Consider the following 21732-nt stretch of genomic DNA (forward strand, 5'->3'; position numbering starts at 1 on the left):
TTTCGTGTACGGCAAGGCATGCGTACCGAAACAATGAAAACGAGACAGAACAGATGCGGCTAAGAAAATATCTGTGAAGTTTTGTGAATGTGTTGGTTGTGATACCTTACCACACACTATTATAATCGTAATCAGTACAGTTAATTATTGTGACAATCATGGGTCCTAAAAAGAATAAAGGCGCTCAACTGGGACTACGGCTGCGCCCAGCCGTCGAGGCCCTAACCAGTGAACTAAATAAAGTGATGAAGTTGGTCAGTGAATCTTCAGAGCTTGATGTTAGACATTTCACTAAGGAGTCAATCCTTGTCCATGACAAGTTCGAGACATTCGATAGCATTATGGTCGGTTTTAGCAAGCTTGGAGTGAGAATCCAAGAGCTTGAGGAGTTTAGTGACATTTATTCTAATATAATTACTGTGCAAAAAGATTATAACGCTCTAAGAGATGCTCTAGATGCTATGGAGGAGCTCAGTGACATTCAAAGTGTTGTTGATTTAGTTGGTGATAATTTGCCTGACCATAAGGCTGAACTATATGATCGTTGCATAAAGATTGTGAAAGTTATTAAAGGGTCATATTTTCCCTTACCAGAACCAATTATAAACACTTTGTCTGCTTTGATGAAACGGCTGGCCGAGGTTAAGCTTGAACCTGTGAAGCCGCCTACAACGACGGCGGGTGCTTCGACAGCATCGCCATTTGTGTCGCCGTTTGGCACACCACAGTTCGGCACCGGTTCTATATTCACGCCAGGATATATGAATCGTGTCGACGAACGTCTTCTTCCAAGCTTTGACGGCTCAGAGTCAGCCTACGTAAGTTTCAAGGACAATTTTAAAAAGCTTACCGTAGGACAGGACCCGTCATATTTACAGTTATTGTTGAGCAGTGAAAAGGTCTGCAAAAATAAAGAGTTGAGACTTCAGTTAATTCAGATTCAATCACATGAATCTCAATGGGCTTACCTCGACGCACGTTTTAAGTCCAAAACACGTCAGATGCTCTGCCTTTTCAACCAATGGGAGAAGAAGCCTAAACCGTCGGACTCCAACCAGATTGTGACAGTCTTAGCAGAGTTTGGTGGTGCAGTTAGCCAGCTCGAGCAGCTGACTAAGGATGATGATGATGAGGAAGTCACCACAAGCCAGTGGTTGACCATTATTCTTTTGGAAATGTTATCCAAAAAGTTGCCACGTGATTTCCAGGACAAGCTCAACCTGGCGTTGGGCTCGATGGATACCCCAAATATTCCTAAGCTGTTGAAGATTATAGAGGAACAGCGTGGCGCCATTTTGATGAGGTGTTCATTCGATGTAGACACCCCCTCCAAGAAGAAAGGTAATCCTGCGGCCGCAGCTACAGCCGTTGGTAAACCTGGGTCTCCAGCTAAGACCAAGAAGAAACAGCCTTGCCCGTCGGAAGGTTGTAACTCTGATCACCTGTTGTTTAAGTGCTCCAAGTTTAGGGATATGTCTGTTCCTGAACGCAAAGTCTTCATCAAGAAGATAGGCGCCTGTTTGCTCTGCTTACAAAAAGGGCATCGGGTGGCCGATTGTCCCAGAGCCGATAAGCTTGGCAGCTGTACCATTGACAGTTGCAACCAGCCTCATAATTCATTATTACATGAATCGGTTGCTAGTGGACAAGTTGCGGCGGTGTATGAGTCACAATTGTTTAGCAAGAACAATTTTATGCTGATGTTGCAACAGGTCCCGGCGTTGGCGGCTGACAAACGTCAAGTCACCGTCAATGCCATGTGGGACAGCGGAGCAAATTTGACGTTGATTTCTAGAAGTATTGCCAAGAAGTTAGAGTTGCCATCTACTGGTCGCACAGCTACTATTTCTCTGGCAGATGGAAAGAGCCAAGCATGTCCTACAGTCAAGATTTGTTTGGTTGACCGCAACCGGAATTCACATATTCTGGAGGCAGCGGTAGTGCCCAGCATTGGTACTGAAGAAGGGTTGCGTTCTATTGATCCTACAGCCGCCGCCGACATTTTCAACATGAAGCCTGATAATTTTTCTATGGTCGACGGCAAGATTGATGTTTTAATCGGCCATTTAACACCAGCTATGTTCCCGTGTGCAGATAAAATGGTTGGTGATTCTAGACTGTACAGAAGCTTATTTGGTACAGGCTATTTAGTTGTGTCTGCAGATGGCAGGACTGTTGCTAATCCTGTCGCCTGTAAAGCTGTGAAGTTGGAGGTCAGCAAGATGGAGTTCCTGAGTACTGAGAGTTTGGGAATACAGCCGCCATCAATGTGCAGCGGTTGTAAGAACTGCCGTCATTGCGCCGCCATAGCTGCCGGGCAGTCCGCCTTGGATGTGCGTAAGCGGCAGCTGATTGAAGAAGGTCTGACATTAGATCTTGAGAACCATATTTGGACGGCCTCATATCCCTACAAGCAGCCGCCAAGTGTGTTATTTGACAATTCAGAGCAGGCCTATAAGATCTGCTTACGTGACCGGCAGAGAATGATTAAAAAAGGTGAATACAGCACCTTCTGCCAAGTGTTTCAAGAAGCTGTGTCTCGTGGAGTGTATCAGAAAGCTTCGCCAGAAGACCTAGCTTATACTAAGCCCGTGTATTATTCGAGCCTAGTCTGCGCATATAAAGAGTCTATTTCCACGCCGTTGAGGATATGCGCAAATTCCAGTCTCTGCTGCAAGGGGCTAAGCCTCAATAGTATTATGATGGACGGCCCAGTTCCATTATATACTCTGATGCACAATCTTATCCGGTTCAGAAGTTATAAGTGTGCATTCGTGGCTGATATTCAGAAGTTCTATAATTCATTATTAGCTACCTATGAAGATTCTCAGCTGAAACGTGTTTTTTTCGCTGATACAGTTGATGGAGAGCCAGAGGTCTACCTTACCAAAACCATCAACTTTGGTGAGGCTTTGGCTGGAGATATGGCCGTGACCGCCCTCAGACTCACTGGTCGTATTTTTGGTGGACGTTCCCAGCAGGATGTTCAAGATGTTTATGGATCTGAGAAGATTAGAGGTTGTGACGTTGTAGCCCAGCAGGATGTGTGGAGAGATGTTCAGCAACCACTCAGTTCTGAATTTGTTTTGTATCAAGATCCTCCATCGGTCAAATTGGAGACTTGTACTTACGTGGATGACTGTTTGAGCGGTCATAACAGTAAACCTGAAGCTGTCCAGCTGGTCCAAGAGCTGGAGGATATGATTGCACCTGGCAATTTCAAGTTTAAATCTGTTGTTTATTCTGGAGATGATGTTGACAGTATAAAAGTTCTGGGCCTCGTTTGGGACCCTAAACAGGATAAGTTGTTCCTACCTGTCAGAGCCAACCACGGCGAGAAGATTAAGGGTAGAAAGTTACTAGAGGATCTAGACCTGGAGGATCTCTGGAGAAGTCTACCTGAGTTGATAACTAAACGAGAAGTTTGGAGAATTGTGCAACAACTTTATGACCCAATGGGTCTAGCAGCGCCATTGCTGCTTAAGTCCAAGCTTTGTCTGCGCTCAGTTTGCATACATGGATGTAACTGGGATGATGTTATACCTGGAGAGTTGAGGTCGGAGCTCGTGTCCAGCCTCCAGGACCGTTCGGCACTTGGAAATGTGTCGTTCAGACGTTCGATGGTTCCTGATAAGCCGTTGGGGCTTCCAATGCTTGTTGGTTTCTGCGATGCATCTAACCAGGCCTATGCAGCCATCACCTACCTGAGATGGCCAGTTCCTGGAGGATATGATGTAGTTTTGTGTTGCGCCAAGTCACGTGTCGCACCAGTGAAGATTGAGTCTATACCAAGGTTATAAATGCTTAGTTGTCTAATTTTGGCCAGGCTTGTGGATACTGTAGCCAGAGCTCTACCTTTCAACATTTCTGGCAAAGTATTTTTTAGTGATAGCAGCTGTGCCCTAGCTCAGCTATCCAGTGACAGTGTTATGTTAAATGTTTTTAACAGTCATCGTGTTTCCGAGATACAACAGTTGACGAGCCCTGAAGATTGGAGATGGGTTCCAACCCAGCACAACATTGCCGATCTGGCAACGCGTGGTTTGTGTACAATTGAGGATGTACAACCTGGATCTACATACCAAGAAGGTCCAAGCTGGTTGCGCCTGGAACAGGACCAGTGGCCCGTTAAGACGGCGGGTGAGGTAAATGCATCCATTCCCGAGAGCGAGCTAAATCCCAAGATGGCGAAGCTCAAGGTAATGTTCACACAGGTAGTGGACAATGATTTCTGGAGGTCCCTGGCAAGAAGGACCTACAGGCAGGCAAGGAGGACTGTTGCCGCAGTTCTTAAGGCTGCCAACTGCTTTAAAACGCTGCTTGTCAAGAAACGTGGCGTTGCAACAATTGAGGATGGTGTTAGCAACAATGATAGTTCTAAGCATTATGAGAACTATACTTTCACGAATACATACATGGATTCTGTTTGTGACCTGTTTTTGACTTCCTTCAACCAAGAGAAGGAGATGACCATGGACGCCGAGGGGAAATTTGACTCCCTTCAACCGTATCATCACAAGGTCCAGGTTTGTTGGCCCATTGTGGGTCATGATGGATGTTATCCTCTTAGGACATTTACAATATTGAAAATGTCCGGGAGAGGAGATGAGGCTCTTGAGGCCGCTGCTGGAGGCCCCAGGAAGATTATGAAGGACAGCCCAGGTGTTGTCTTGCTCAGCCGCCACAACAGGCTGGCGCGGCTCATCCTTCAACAGTCCCACGATGAATTGGGGCATGGAGGCCATCGTAAGACATTGGCGCAAAGCCGCAGGTATGCATGGATCACACATGGCCGCATGGAGGCTATGAAAGTGGTCAAGAGTTGTGCTGCATGTTCCATTGAATATGCCAAGCGTTCGAGTCCCGCAATTGCTAATATTCTGCCAGATCGTGTCGAGCCCTCTGTGCCCTTCAAGGAGGTGCATATGGACCTTGCGGGGCCGATCGAAGTTACGAAGCCTGGCGTTGGTACCAGGAGTTCCAAGACCAAGTACAAAGTTTGGTTGTTGATTGTGGCCTGTAGATTTACACAGGCTGTGTTTGTTGATGTGTTGACTGATTATTCAACTGAAGCCGTGCTGGTCGGCTTGAGAAAACTTCAGGCGTTTTACAATATGCCTAGAAGGGTTACCACAGACAGAGGCACCAACATGGCTGGTGCTAAACGAATTATGGATGAACTTTTGAAGGATACCCGAATGCATTTTGAATGGCATCTGGTGCCCACCGCAGCACACTCGTTCGTGGGTACTGTGGAGAGGCAGGTTGGGCTGGTCAAGCGTGTGTTGAACAAGAAGTTGGCTGGTGCTACTGTAACCTTCAATGATTTATTGGTGTTGTGTGCTGAGACTGCAAGAGTCCTGAATTCTAAGCCATTGACCTATGCCACCCAAGGAGATGACGTCAATTGCTGGAGAATAATTTCACCTGCTGATCTGTTAGGCGGCAGGACCAACGATGCTATCTGCACCTTTGAGACAGGTTGTAAAGAGCCCATCACTAGGAGGCTGGAGAACTTGGAGGAGTTGACCCGTCAGTTCCATCAGGTGTACAAGGAGCAGCTCATGCCTGAGCTACTCAAGTCCGTCAAGTGGCGCAGCAACAAGGTGCTGCTCGAGCCGGGAGACGTGGTGCTGATCGACGATAGCACAAATTTGATGAAGAAGTTCAGATTGGGGCGTGTGGAAGAAGTGCGCCCAGGTGGGAGGACCGTGGTTTGCAAGTTCAAATTATCAGATGACGCAGCCGCCACGAGTAACGAGACTTCCGCAAGACGTCTGCTCAAGATCAATCTACCCAAAGTTTAGTATAAGTATCGTTCTTGTTTAACTTTGAAATTTATTTTTATGGTAGATTTATCAGATATTTTTTTCGAAAGACAAAAAACGCAAATTTTGACTCAATTTCGTTTAAACTTTCAAATCGACGCAAGATTTTTTTTTCATTTGAAATGCAAACTTAAGTTATTCATACGTTTACGCAAGTTTTTTCAATGATTTAAGTCTTTCCGGGACCAGGGATTTTTTTCGCGGAAATTTTCCTAGGTACCTACGCAAATACGAACATTTTTATCCTTGTTTAATTGAAATTCGATATGATAAAAAAAAGTAACACAATGAGATTTTTACATCATATAAATATTTCTTAAGATTTATTATAATCACATAGATAATTTAATATTACATATATATTAAAATTATTTCTATTTACCTTTTAACCGATGTACCTAAAGAAAAATGCAGATTTTTTTCGTCTTGAATTAAGTAGATTCTTTGAGTTCGAAGATTTAAGCTTAATAAGACCGCTCTATAGTGTATCTTAGCTCTGTTACCTCGGCCAGACATACTACAGAACGGCAAAACTAAAGCATAAGATAATTTTATTTTGATTGCTTTGACTGATGATTTTAAAGTTTCTTGAATTATTCATGATTCTTTTAATTTTTGATTTGATTTAAACATCACTAATTATGTTTATTTTCAGTTGATGGAGCCCTGCGCCAGAAATCCTGTCGGAAATTATGCAGTATCAAAAATTGTGATGGAAAGACATAACGTCCGTCAGGATAGCTGGAACATGGCATTATTAATGTTTGAAAGATTGGTTAGTTTGTATCTTGAGGGGTTCATTCTAACTGAGGCCCCAAATTGCCTTAATTTTGACTGTATGAATATGTACAAGTTGCTTTCTTCTTAAAACAGAGAGAAATTGCAAACTCAGCATTTAGAGAAGTTCTTTTCTTATAATTGAGCTTTTGTTTTATTTTGGTAATTTAATTTGCATATTTCAATTGCAATTTTATTTTACGCAAATTTGATTCACGAAGATTTAAAATTATGAAATTTTAATTTTCCGATGTTTGATGATTTTTTTTACAGTCATATTTTGTTTAGATTTAAGTATCTATTTTATTAAACATGTTAGATTTAAGGATTTACTTATCTTATCTAAGAATGTCTAGATGTAAGCCCGAGTATTTTTCCGCTGGAGAAAATGCTTAATTTTGAGAAGTTTTTTATGAAAATTCTATTTTTCTTTTCTAGCAAAAAGATTTAGTAGAAAAAATGTCATTATTTAATCTTTCTTTCTTTTGATTAAAAGTTTGAGTTGATTATTTAATTATTGATGCGATTTTTAATTTAAAAATCATTTGCCTATTATTATGTAGGTACCTAATCAAAGTTTAGGTACTATTGATTATTAATTCATGTATTCGCAATTACATGGTCTGTAATTCTAACTTTAATTAAGATTATGAGGCCATGATATAATGAGATGTGTGAGTGGTAAATGTGCATTTCATGAATGTTGAATGCTTTTCCCATTCCTTATTCCTATCCTTATGTGGTAGTGGAGTCGGTTTGAGTTATTGTGGTGTTCGTAAGTTACCATATTAATTTTAGGCCTGATGGCCATGCCATTTTAAACTCTTGTGATTTATGCGTTATAAGATTGTGATTTTGTGGACACTGTCTGCACGCATGATGCTAAGATGAGTTATTGTGTTCGATTCCCAGTGACTAGACGGGTGTGTGTTGGAATGATTTTCTTGTATTCCCTGGCAAGTTCGAACCCATTAATTCCCTTTTCCTTACACCAGAGAATGAGTGTGTTACGCGGCATTCCTAATTATCTCCGCGCTTAGCTTGTAAACAAACAAAGGCGCGCACATTTTTTCCTTGTTGATTCCCATGTGAAGAGCTACGTGAATAAAAATAATGTATTGGATGGATATACATGCGCTCTAATCCGTGGAAGATCTCAAATAAGCCTTCCTGCTTAGTTTGACGTATAATGTGGTAAGAATTTATCTTAATTCTTAATAATAAGTGTAGTATGGTATATTTTTTTACGAAGAAATTTAAAACATTAATTTTTCAACAAATAGACCATTTAACTGCTAACTTTTGACATACGAATATTTTCCTTAATTTTATTGATCATTCGAATCTAAAATTATCAATTTCTGATGCTATTTAGTATGTTTCGTGCCAATTTAAAGTTTTTTAGAAATTTTATATTTTTAATTAAATTGAAATCACGCAACCTCGATATACAAAAATAATAAACCATTAATATTATGTTATTAATTTTTATATTTTTGTTTTAGATGCACCGTTTTCATGGTAATAAATACACATTTGTAAACATTCACATGTTGGTCATTCGGAGGGCTTGGAGATTAAGATTTCGTGTACGGCAAGGCATGCGTACCGAAACAATAAGAATGAAATCGTTTTAATAATTCTTTTTTAAAACACAAAACTTTTTAAAAAAATTTCGAGGGGGGGGAGGGTCAAGGTACCCCCTCCCTCAAATAAGTTATAAACCTTTCCCAGACTTATAGGAGCTTCACTATAAAGGAAAAACATATCCGCCCAGTGGTTAGCGAGATGTGAAACCAACACAGACAGGCATATAGTGATTAAGAAATACAGATCCACTTTTTCTACAGACAAAATCGCCTTTATTATGGAAAAGCTAAAGTAAATAAGGGTTTTGACACACGCAGGACATACGAACGAACGGACATTTATTATAGAGTAGCTGCACCATTAAGACAGATAGTTAGATGTAATTGAAGTTGAGAGGTCTTTGTTCACTATGGTATGAAAACTAAAAGGAAATATGCATAGATTTTCTGTTTTATTTTTATGATTAACTTGAAAATTTAAAAGATAAACAAGTTATGAGGTGCTTTTACACAAAGGTCCCTCTTGAGCTCTTAAAACCCCACTCACCTTATTTTGAAAAAAATTTAAAATGAGGGATACCCAACTCAAATAGGAATTGCAAAATTTGCTATGGGAGGGGTTAATTCTGATATTTTTTGTGTGTTTCATCATTCATCATTTTTTCATCCTTCTGTATATTTTTCAGGGATCTAAAGGGAAAAAACAATGGCCGTTATATTGATGTACATCCCCAATGATGATACAATGATAGATTGAAATTATTGGTTGAAATGTTTAACACTCAACTTAATTAACCAACCAATCTAAATTCACAATAGTCCCCAAAGTTGTGAAGCAACGAATAAGAAAACTTTATTATAAAACTTTAGGGACTAGTGTAATAAACAGCCCATTGTCCCCTTTCTCCCTCTCTGATAGCTTTCTGTGTATCTGTGAATAATCCTTAGTAAAGTAGATGAAGGATAAGAGATAATTCAAATATATAATGGAGTTATCAATATAAACAACTAACCATTTGATTATAAAATCTTTGTCTGTTGGTTATGGGTTGATTTTTTAGGCCAAGGTATTTTAATGTTCCCTATCAATCCTTTGATGCAAAGTAGTAAGGTTTTTTTTTTGCGGAACTTGCGAGTCCGAAGTTGTTTTTATTTCTTCAGGGAAACATTTTAAATGTGTATTTGCGGTTTTTAGGCTACTTTTCTGATCTCCCGTAGAGGCTAGGGTCGTAGCACCTAGTTAATATATAAGACATTAGACGATAAATTGATGTACATTCCCAATGATGATAAATAAGATTACCCCTTCCATAGATTTTCGTTGAAAACTTCGGACAATGCTTGTTTGAAATTAGCAAAGCTTTTTATAAACAGTATCTAAAGCTGTAGGCCAGCGAATGAGGGATTTAGTAATATATAGAAATTAATTTTCTAGAAACATTAATTTTGTTTAAGAAAAGTTATCTATAACATATGTCTATATTTTGTTTAAATGAAAGATGAATTCTAAAATACTCTTGTGTGCCATTGTACCCAGGGAGGGAGGGGACATTAAGCTGTTTATAACACTAGTCCCCAAAGTTTTATAGTAACGTTTCCTCATTCGTAGCCTTACAAACTGTTCATGAAGTTTAGTGTTTAAACGTTTCAATCACTTATTGCAATCTACAGAAGGGGTAATTTTGTGTATCTTCATTAGAGATGTACAATAATTTATTGGTCATTGTCTTTTTTTCATTGTTTTTCTGTCTGTATCTCTGTGTGCCTGTATGTAGCAAAGGATCTCGCTAACCACAAAACTTCTTTTTTACTTAGAAGCTTTTCATAGGTCTAGAGAAGGTTCTTAGCTATTTTGAACGAGGTTACCTCAACCCTCCCAAAATAAAACGAATAGAAAAAGCATACAGATACAAAAATACAAAAACTTTGCCTAACCTTTAACCTCTGTATTATAGACCTTCATGAATAAAGTATAGACTGTACAAATCAAAGCAGTAAGTACCTATTGTACAGAACTCTTAAGACTTGTCATGGTGTACTTAGGTAGTGCAAAACGGATAAAAAAACAGCACAAAATTACCCCTTCTATTGATCACAATTAGTGGTTGAAACGTTTGAACACTCAACTTATTAGAACCAACCAATTCAAATTACATAAAAGTACCCAAAGGAGTTAAGCTGACGAATAAGAAGAAGTTATTATAAAACTTTGGGGACTAGTGTAATAAAAAAAAAACATTTGGGGAGCATAGCTACTCTATAAGTAGCTCTTTCCTGCTACATTATAACTGACTCTAATAGTTGTTAGAAGTGAAATTTGCTACAATATTTAACTACTAGCCTACAGCTCACGTTGTTCACTGGTCTGTAATGTTCTTGAGAATATTAAATATCCGTACTGGAAAGGTAAAAGGCTGATGCAAATATTAAGGTATAAAATCCGATGTGTTAAGAATTTGTAGAGGGCCCGATCTTTCAGGGTTAAGACAGAAGGCTTATTTTATGTTGGCTGACCAATGCATGTATACTCTAAGAATAATATTGTCTGTCGGTCTATCGGTAATGCTGTTAAATAATTTTCCCAGCTTTTATCGAAGATATTTTTTGTGTAAAGATTCAAATACCACAAAGTATCATTACTCAGTATGTCTGTCTTTTGTGCACCCTTTTTGCTTTTATTTGCTTTGCCTTTTATTTTTTTAATTCAAGAGCTTCTATAGTTATGGATTTTGTCATCCTTATTTATCTGTTAAATGTTAGTAGCGAAGTCAATAAATTTAAATTTAAAAAGTTTTACTTTCTGTCTTAAGTGCTCTGAAATAAATAAATTACTGTAGGAAAAATGTTTATTTTCCCTTCTGCTATTTAATATAGAAGGTTTAATTTTTTGGAAAGCAATGCACTTCTGTCCAACTATAGCTAAAATATTTGTTTTGGATTACATTTTTTATCAAGATTATAATGGAACATTTGCAAAATTCATTTTCCGCTGTTATTTAGTAGAGAATCTCATTTATAATTCAAAATGTCTGTCCGTTCGTCTGTTGGCTAGGATTAGAAGAAAATGTGATTTTCTCATTTACTAATCAATGTCCATCCGAATCTCTCTCTCTCTCTCCCTCTCTCTCTCTCTCTCTCTCTCTCTCTCTCTCTCTCTCTCTCTCTCTCTCTCTCTCTCTCTCTCTCTCTCTCTCTCTCTCTCTCTTTCACTCTCACTCTCTATCCTCTCCTCTTCCCTCTCCTCTCTCTCTCTCTCTCTTCTCTCTCTTCTCTCTTTCTCTCTCTCTCTTCTTTCTCTCTCTCTCTCTCTTTCTTTCTCTCTCTCTCTCTCTCTCTCTCTCTCTCTCTCTCTCACTCTCTATCCCATAATTCTCTCTCGTTCTCTCTCTTTCCCTCTCTCTCTCTCTCTCTCTCTCTCTCTCTCCCCTAATTCTCTCTCGTTCTCTCTCTTTCTTTCTCTTTCTTTCTCTCTCTCTCTCTCTCTTTCTATCTCTCTCTATCCCCCTGTTCTCTCTCTATATATATCCCCCCGTTCTCTCTCTCTCTTTTTTCTCTATCCCCTCGTTCTCCCTCTCTCTCTATCGACCCGTTCTCTCTCTTTCTTTTAAAAATATTAAGTTGCACATAAAGATTACAACTTTAACGTCTTATTTTATAATATCTGTTTAACTGATTTATTCAGTAATTTCTTGTTTTATCTATATTTAATGTAACAATACACGATATAACGTTTTGCTTCATTTTTTTAAACATTTTTTTAAAGAATATACACCTAATATTTTTCATTTCAAATTTTCGTCCTGAAAGGGTTAAAATGTTTAGTTTAATATCAGACCACATTACAGGAGTGTCGCACGAATCAATTTATATTAAAACTAAGTTTTCTCAGATTTACTATATTATAAATTTAAATTTTCTTTGTTATGAATAGAAATCAAATACTTCAATGTTATTCAAATAGCAACATGAATTAAAAAAACTGAATTAATGATGCTAAAAGTAGAATAATGGGTCTTATCTTTCTGGTCAATGAGAATTTAATAGGGATTATTGGAGCACTATGAGTTTTTAACATTCTTTACTTGGAGAATTCGAGCTCGATTATAGACGTTTATTTCCTATATAGATCTGTCATGGATCTTGATGCAATACAGCAGGCCGTTTTGTACATGTTATAAATTAGAAGATTTCATTAAATAAAAGTAATCGCAAATATACTTAGTAAATATTACTAAATTAATTTTAAAGTAAGTATGTCTTGGTCTATTAGGATATGTAACTTTAATTCTTAACAGAGTTTTAGATTTTAGAGCTAGTTGATTGCAGGGAAGTACTGTAAAATACCATAGTACCCAAAGTTTTAAAATCATGCTCCCCCATTCATTGGGTAAAAACTTTGGGTACTTATATTTTATTAATTGGTTGGATAAAACTACTAGCAGTGTTCTAAGAAGAGTAGAATTCCTAAGACATGAATGACATAAATAACTTAATTAATGATAATCTAATTCATCTGGTAATTAATCAAATTCTAGTAGTTGAGCGGTATTTGATTGGATATTTGTCATTCTTATGTGTAACTATCTATCCCTCTATTTATTTTTTTTGGTGGGGGGGGGGGGGGAACGGAAGAATATTAAAAGTAAAAAACCCAAATTTTGATAAAATGTTCAAATGTAAAAAATTCACCTGATCGTTGTATAAAAGTAACAGGATCTGTGTCTGTCTTTAACGATGGCAGGTTTATAACTATTTTAAGGGAAGGGTACCACCACCCTCCCAAGATAAATCGGCCCTAGACATTTTTTTCTAACTAAAAAACAATGAAAATAGGGGGGGGGGATTGACATTTCTACCCGCACCCGGCCTTTGAAAGGGCCTCTAGGGGTATAGACGTTAGTAATAAATAATTTATAATTATCTAAATATGTTTAATCTATCTATTTGTCTATTTACCTATCTATCTACTTGTCTACTTACCTATATATCTATCTGTTTATCAATTTATCTTTCTATCTATCTATCTATGTATCTATCCTATCTATCTATCTATTTATATATCCTTCTGTCTATCTGTCTATCTATCTATCTGTCTACCTACCTATCTATCTATCTAGGTGCCAAAGGCTTGCCTGGAACTGTGGCCAGATATCTGCCTGTTGGGACCGCGCTGCCAGAAACTGATGGAACATTTTTCTCAGGTGAACTTTTATAGTTTTACCTATTCTAAGCTTTTTATAGTGCCTGTAAAATATGACTTTACCCTGGACTAACGTTGGTCAATTAAAATGTATACAGGCCTGCTATTGGTAATTTAGTCTGTGAATCGGCCTATCATTGATCATTTGTATTCTATTTTTTTATGACATTATAAACAGCGTCTACCTAAACTTCTATTGACATATGTGGTAGATATAATACCTAAATATCATATAATTAAAAAAATACCGTGAACTGTAGATCCAATAAATAAAATTTATCCATATTTTCATTTTGTTTAGACAACATGCATATTACAATGGAAATGGTTTACTGGACATTGAAGGTAAGGTCAATAAGATCTTGTAAACGGCTTATGGTAGAAAAACGGATTTAGTGCGGTCAATATGGTAAAAAGTTCCCGGTAACGATTATCTCCAAAAATCTAAGATTTTTAAAAGCTGCTAACGGTTAAACGGCCTAACGGTAGAACGTATAAATTATCCTCACACAAAAAATTACTACTAAAGATACTCTATAATACACAATTATCTCGCAGTGCACAATAATACGTAAAAAATATATTTTACGCGTTTTTTCCTGTGCATCATTGGATCTTAGCTATTCCAGATTAATTATAGGCCATCTTTTGCCGCTAAACACAATATGCGAACACGCCATGTACATTCAGCCGTTTTGCAGCTGGCAGCCTTTAAAGTTCATAGATTTTTTTGCAATAATCGTTACCAGGAACATTTTAACGTGAACTGAACTAGATCCGAAATTACAAATAGATAAATTTGGATTTCAGTATAGCTGTAAAATAACTAAATAACATTAGTTTAATTCGTTGAAACTGAATTGAAATTACATTCCATAAATTATGTATTTTGAAAGCATAAAAGAAATTAATTTAGTTTTACATTTGACCTAAATGTGGGGAAAAAATGTAAAATTATATACAACTAAAATATAGAAGAGTTTTCATAATTAGAGTATTAATTTAGACACTATGCCGAGACAATTTTCAGGGAAGATTAGTAAAGGTTATAGAATAAATATACAAGTATAGATATATAACCCAGACAACTACCTGGTTCAAGTGGTAGTGACCTTTTTATCTGTTAGCAAATGGCTTTCTGCTCTTTTGTAGCGACTTAGCTGTGTTAATATTTTTGACGCTATTGGCTGGTATTCAAAGACCCAATTAAAAGTCGACATAGAGTCACCACCCTTTGAACATACAGTTTTTCAACCAATGCCCCGTATATTTTTTACTTTTATGGTTAAAGGAAGGTTTTAGGCTATTGGTGGTGGATGTGACACCCCAAAGAAACCCCTTCACCCAAAAAATATTATTCTCTTTTCAAAAAAAAAATTTTAAGGTAGGGGGGCTCAAACATCTTTTAGAGGCTAATGTACAGGGGCAAAGATAGCGTTTTATTAACTTACATTGTAAGAAATATTTCTACAGAAAGGGACAATTGAATGTATTCTATCAACAGTGATCTATAATATCCGTCTGTTATTGCATTATGAGGTAGAAAATTTCGTGTAAAACTGTCATCAATATAAATCAATGTGAAAAGAAGAATAGATTTCCTTACAGTAATTCTCAACATGCAGACATAGGAATATGTAAATTTATATTTTAAAAGCAAAGATTTTCTTTAATTTTAATTAATAATTTCATCTGATTTTTGTAATACTGATTCCTAAGACAACGAAGTACATTGTTATAAGGGAAACTTCTCTTTAATCAAGTTCTAGAATGTAAGAATGTTCTTAAATAGTTTTAAGCAGTTTAAAAAAAAATACTTCAAATTCTCTTAAGACTAATACATTTGTATTATGCTTTTTTAGTTCTGATAGATTATAATTGTTAATGTTCTTCTTTCCTACCATTTTAGAGCTTCGATTTTTAAGAGGTTGCCATACTTATTTAAAATAAAAATTAAGATGAGTTATTTTATATATATTTTTTTTTAGGGGGGGGGGGGAGGGGTGACTAAAGCTCTTAAATTTCTGAATCTTCTATTCCCTTTTCCTTGATGTTTTGGACAAGATATTACGTAGAAATAGAAATAAACAAAAATTTTTTGTGCATCCATATATGTATTTCCTCTGTTAAAATTTTACTATTATCTATCTCACACGATAATTTCTCACTATCTATCTCTCACTATCTATCTCTCACTCTCTATCTCTCACTCTCTATCTCTCACTATCTATCTCTCACTATCTATCTCTCACTCTCTATCTCTCACTATCAATCTCTCACTATCTATCTCTCACTATCTATCTCTCACTATCTATCTCTCACTATCTATCTCTCATTATTTATCTCTCACTATCTATCTCTCACTATCTATCTCTCACTAACTATCTCTCACTATCTATCTCTCACTATCTATCTCTCACTATCTATCTCTCATTATCTATCTCTCACTATCTATCTCTCACTATCTATCTCTCACTATCTATCTCTCACTATCTATCTCTCACTATCTATCTCTCACTTTCTATCTCTCACTAACTATCTCTCACTATCTATCTCTCACTATCTATCTCTCACTAACTATCTCTCACTATCTATCTCTCACTATCTATCTCTCACTTTCTATCTCTCACTATCTATCTCTCACTATCTATCTCTCACTATCTATCTCTTACTATCTATCTCTCACTATCTATCTCTCACTTTCTATCTCTCACTATCTATCTCTCACTATCTATCTCTCACTCTTTATCTCTCACTATCTATCTCTCACTATCTATCTCTCACTATCTATCTCTCACTTTCTATCTCTCACTATCTATCTCTCACTATCTATCTCTCACTCTTTATCTCTCACTATCTATCTCTCACTATCAATCTCTCACTATCTATCTCTCACTATCTATCTCTCACTATCTATCTCTCACTATCTATCTCTCACTATCTATCTCTCACTATCTATCTCTCATTATCTATCTCTCACTATCTATCTCTCACTTTCTATCTCTCACTATCTATCTCTCACTATCTATCTATTATGTATCAAAGTTGCCAATTTTGTGGCTTTGTTTATTACCAATTCATTTCTAAGTTTATGGCCAGAAATTGGCTTTCGCTGGACACACGGTTCCCAACTTTTAAAGCAAAACTGTTGTACAACTAGTTTAGGTTTCTCGTTAATTTTGGCATGTTTTAATGGTCCGATCGATCAAACTATCGATTGCTTAAAAAATTAGGTACAATTTAGAAAGCGTGGTGACTTCAAAACTATACTTCTTATTGTATATGAACCACAAGCAAGAGTGGTTCAAAGTTTATTTTAGAATAGGTTAGGATAGGTTAAGTAAGGTTTTAAAAACCATGCAGGGATTGCATGTCGCATTAATGACAGGGCTTCGTTTTTTTGAAGCTCCCCCCCCCCCATCCCATTTAGAGCATAAAACAATGAGTTTTCAAAACTTAGGAAAAGGGGAGTGTGAGGGGCAAGGGCGTCTAAGCTTTTTATTTTGTTGATTGTAAAATAAGAATTAAAATCATTTTTTTGGGTGGGTTGGGGGGGGACGTCCTTTGGGAGGGGTAGTGGACATGACATGAAAAACGATTTTTGAAACAAACCTTCCCTTTTTTTACCCCCTTAATAAGAACACCTCTCCCCCAGACAAAACTCTGTGCACGCAACACAACTGATCAAAAATACTAAATTGGCATCCGTGTTTCTGTTGCATCTAACCTAATTCTATGTCCATACATAATTGTAAAATTTTTAAATCCTAATTCTTCATCCTGTAATAAAAATCTTTCATAATTTTCCTTTACTTAACATTTGTTTGTTATAAATTATTAGAATTTAGCATTTTCCGAGATCTTAAGCTATAGACAAAATACTAACTTATTTTATTATAGCACCCTTACTATCTAGGGGAGGAATGCCAGTAAATAGCCTAAAGCCATCTCAAGATTCTAATTTATAACTACCATTAAAAACAACCAAGACCTATGCTAAGCCTCCCTTCACTACTTTCTTGACAGCGAATTCTATTGATTTAAATTTTAATAAAGTCACAGGCTTGATGCCATTGTGAAAACGTCAAAATTTTGGTCAAGAATTAGAACATAATTATTGCAGATTAGAATAGCCATTTCATTTAAATTAAACATCAATATTTTACTCTTTTAAATGTTTTGAATTTAAATTTTAGTTATCTATTTAACTAGTTATAAGACCATCTATTTATTTGCAGAGATATCTATCAATGTATGTATTATCAATCTATCTATCTATCTATCTATCTATCTATCTATCTATCTATCTATCTATCTATCTATCTATCTATCTATCTATCTATCTATCTATCTATCTATCTATCTATCTATCTATCTATCTATTTGTTGCAACCTTGTGATGATGAGCTAAATTTTGTTTCCTGTGAAGTTTGCATTTTTTTCTCTGCAATTTCAGTTTGTGTGTGTCTGTGTTTGTGTGTGTGTGTAGTTCTGTGTGTGTGTGTATAGTTCTGGGTGTTTGAGTGAGTGTAGTTCTGTGTGTGTGTGTGTATGTCTAGTTCTGTGTGTGTGAGTGTAGTTCTGTGTGTTTGTGTATATAGTTCTGTGTGTGTGTGTATAGTTCTGTGTGTGTGTGTGTATGTCTAGTTCTGTGTGTGTGAGTGTAGTTCTGTGTGTTTGTGTATATAGTTCTGTGTGTGTGTGTATAGTTCTGTGTGTGTGTGTAGTTCTGTGTGTGTGAGTGAGTGTAGTTCTGTGTGTGTGTGTGTAGTTCTGTGTGTGTGTGTATAGTTCTGTGTGTGTGAGTAGTTCTGAGTGTGTGTGTGGAATTGTTTTTTTTTTGTGTGTGAATGTTTATTTAGGTTTATTTGTGGGTTGGTCTTTAAAATCCTTATTTCTATAGCAATGCTATTCAATAATTATTACAGATTATTGAAACTTTTTAAAAAATTACTTTAGTTGCAAAATAGTAGATAAAAAAATATTAATCTAGTAAATATAATAATAATAAATAAACAAATAAAAATCTTTCTTTTTATCCCTAATCCATCTGTTTATTTATTTTTCAATTTTGACTTCTTTCAAATGAAAGCTTTATAGTTTATATATAAGAAATTTACTTATCTTTCTATTTAAGAAAGGTCGAGTTTGTTGCATTTTGTGATGTTGACTTTTTTTTAGAATGAAAATATCTAACTTGGATGTAGGTATTTAGGGACAATACATGCTATTTAGGATGATAACTTAAGGATGGCAACGTCCATAGGAAGCAAAGCAAATGTATATAAAACCATTGAGCTAAATATCAAGAAAAGTAAAAAAAAAAATTCCCCACAGAAAAAAAACTTCCGCATTCGTAGGAATCTTCAGAAAAACTCTCAGTTTTAAATCTTTAATTTAAGCCAGGAAACCCGGTTTCAAATGAAATGACTCTCAGAGCATTATAGGCAGACAAACGGACAAATAAATAAATCGATTGGAAATGCCTAGATAATAGGAATTTTCACCAAAATTAGCATTATATCTTAATTAGAAGCCAAAAAAATCATGTTTCCTCTAGCCATACAGAAAGACCGGACAAAATAAGTTATAGAGTAGCTTCGATATTAAAAAAGAAACAATTTTAAAAAAAAATTCAGGTTTAGATAGCCATTACAAATAGCAACAAAAAAGATCCCAATCATTTTGGTTTTACCGCATAATCATGACAAGAAAAGCAAAGATTATTTATTTAAAATTTTGAACAAGTTTGCTTTTATAAAATTCTTCATAGAAGCACTTCTGAAGTGAGTCAATTAAAGTCTTTTTTATCAGTTGCTTTGCTAAGGTCACGGAAATTCAGCCTTAAATAAATCATATATAGAGAGGTTTTATGACAGACTTAATTAAAGCAAAGTTGTTAAAATTAAAAAATTATTTGCTTTTCTTTTCATGATTATGCGGTAACTCCTTGTGGATGAAAATTGAACTTGAAATTTTCAAATATAATTTTCTCAAAACCGGCTGCATTTTAGATTTTATTGAAAAGTGAAATGAAGTTACCTAACCTATGGTAATGAAATGCACTATGTCCCAATTTAGGTTCTGACACAAAAGTCAAAGCACCTTCATACGCACTGTGATTAGAAATAAGTAGGGACGTAGGAAACTAAAAAAATATAAGAAAGGAAAAAAGTTGCATTTTACAAGAGGAAAAAAGAACATTCCAAATATACCATCATTTAACATATATGAAAAGGCGGTTTTTGGAATGACTTTCCTTGTACTATGACAGCACAGTATCAGTACAGTAGAGGAAGAATTAAATAAGTTACACTTTAAAAAGTATAACCAAAAAAACAGCCTACGTTGCATTTTTCTAAACATAGCTTCACATAAACGCATGTATACATTTTTGCTATAAATAAAAGCTTTTTGTGTGTACTGACAATAACCATATAACCTTTTCAGCTTTTTGAAATGCAGAGATTTTCTGCATTTGTGGTGTGTTTTTCATTCTGTAACGGATAGCTATCCTATTATATAAAGTAGTAAGGTTTTTTTTAAATAGATTAAGGTCTCAATAACTACTGAACAGATGGGGTTATTTTTAGTAGCGAAGCTACTCTATAATTCGAAATGTCCGTCCGTTTGTCCGTCTGAGACAAAGTGAGGGAAACGTGATTTTCTCGGCTCCTAGAAAATATAGACAGCTGAAATTTTTAGTGAAGATTCTTTTAAAATATGCCCATCTAATCTATACGTTATTTTGTCCTTCTGTCTGTTGTTTGAGGTGCTAGATCGATTCCTTGGTTTTCATTTTTTCGTGATTTTCTCAACTCCTTTTTAAGATAATGGGATGAAATTCTCAGAGATTGCTTAAATTTACATAATACATATTTTCCTTTAGTTTTATTACGGTTTTTTTATTTGTTGGGGTGCTAGATCGATTCTTAGATTTTTAGGTTTTTCTATGGTTTTCTCGATTCCTATTCATGATTTGCGGCTGAAATTATCAGGAATTGAATATGCTCATATTCTACATATTTTTATCAAGTTTCATTAAGATATGTCTATAAATTGCGATGCTAGATCGATTCCTAGATTTTCAAATTTTCGTGATTTTTAAGGTTGCCTGATTTTTAAGGTTTCCTTATTTCCCTATTTTATTAAGATTATAATCTTTTAATTTTTAATTAATTAATGTTTATTGTGTGAAACTGTTTTATAGTAATTTTTTCCGATATCCATTCATAATTTTTGAGCTTCGCTACTTATGGATGTTGTCATCCTTGTTTTAGATAAACTTCACAAAGGTCCCGTGTTGGTTTAACCTATTTCATTTTCACATTTAATTCTTGGGATGGTTTTAAGCTATTTTTCTAGTCCCTAAATGCTAGAGGCGAAGCCGCTAGTTGTTTAACGTACAACCTTTAGATATAAAATCTTGCATATTCTATAAGCACCTTTATTACAGCTACTCTATAACTGGGGGATGTATGTTCGGCCTTCTGTAACTTGATCATACGTTTTTAAAAGTGCACGTGACACGTATGTTTGTATTTTCTTTTTTTCTTTCTTATCATATTTTTCTTTAACTCTCTTTTCTACACTGTTTTGCCATTTTTTTAAAATAAAGCGCTTGAAAGTGTCATGTGTGACGTCAAAAAAATACGTTTTAATCAAACCCTTTTTTAGGGGTTTTCTTTCCCACTTCTCCCACTCATACCTCCTTTTTAGACGTATTTCTATGACGTCACACTTTCCGGCTTTTCAAGAAAATCAATTAAACCTTGTTGTATTCGATAAATTCAAAGTGATTCTGTAATCAGAAAATTTCTATAAATTAACGTATGTCCTAAATTTTACGTATTTTGCTTCTCAAGACAGCTACAAACCGTTCTTGTTTTGTTACGGACAAACAGACAAACAACTACCATATAGAGTAGCTGCGTCACTAAAAATTACATAATTCACTTTAAGATGCAAAGATGTTGGAAGATTCCATTTAATATATTTTGATCAGGTTTCCGCCCCTCCAGGAAAAAAAACATGGGCTATCCTGTAAAAATTTGCGTCATTTCCACATTAATTAAATATGCAGTCATAGCTTTTTAAAAAACAAGCGGGTTCGTCCCTAGCTTTTAGGGACATTTTACTAATGGGTTCAAGAAAGATTTTTAAATAAATGTCAGACATGAAGACATACCACTTGTATAGGGACCACAGCACATAAACTAGCTTTGCTAAACAAAATTTATGTGGTGGGTCCAGCAACGAATCAAGGGAAGTTTCCGAGATTTTAAAGTTTTATACCCTTCAAGTTTGAGTTAACCTAATAACCCGAGGGAGGATAAAA

The 21732-nt window shown here is 35.8% G+C and overlaps 1 protein-coding gene across 2 annotated transcripts in view; it reads left to right on the top strand.

Annotated features, from left to right (window-relative positions):
• Nucleotides 1-21732, top strand: part of LOC145323779 (uncharacterized) — a 37805-nt gene that overhangs the window by 10502 nt on the left and 5571 nt on the right. For both annotated transcript variants that reach the window (XM_080166313.1, XM_080166314.1), the window contains exons 3-4: nucleotides 13312-13395; nucleotides 13696-13739. In XM_080166313.1, coding sequence (XP_080022439.1) covers nucleotides 13312-13395; nucleotides 13696-13739 — 128 coding nt within the window. The remainder of the gene's footprint in view (nucleotides 1-13311; nucleotides 13396-13695; nucleotides 13740-21732) is intronic.

Source organism: Acartia tonsa, chromosome 7 (genome assembly GCF_053477335.1).
Source record: "Acartia tonsa isolate MP-2025a chromosome 7, ASM5347733v1, whole genome shotgun sequence".
NCBI lineage: Eukaryota > Metazoa > Arthropoda > Copepoda > Calanoida > Acartiidae > Acartia > Acartia tonsa.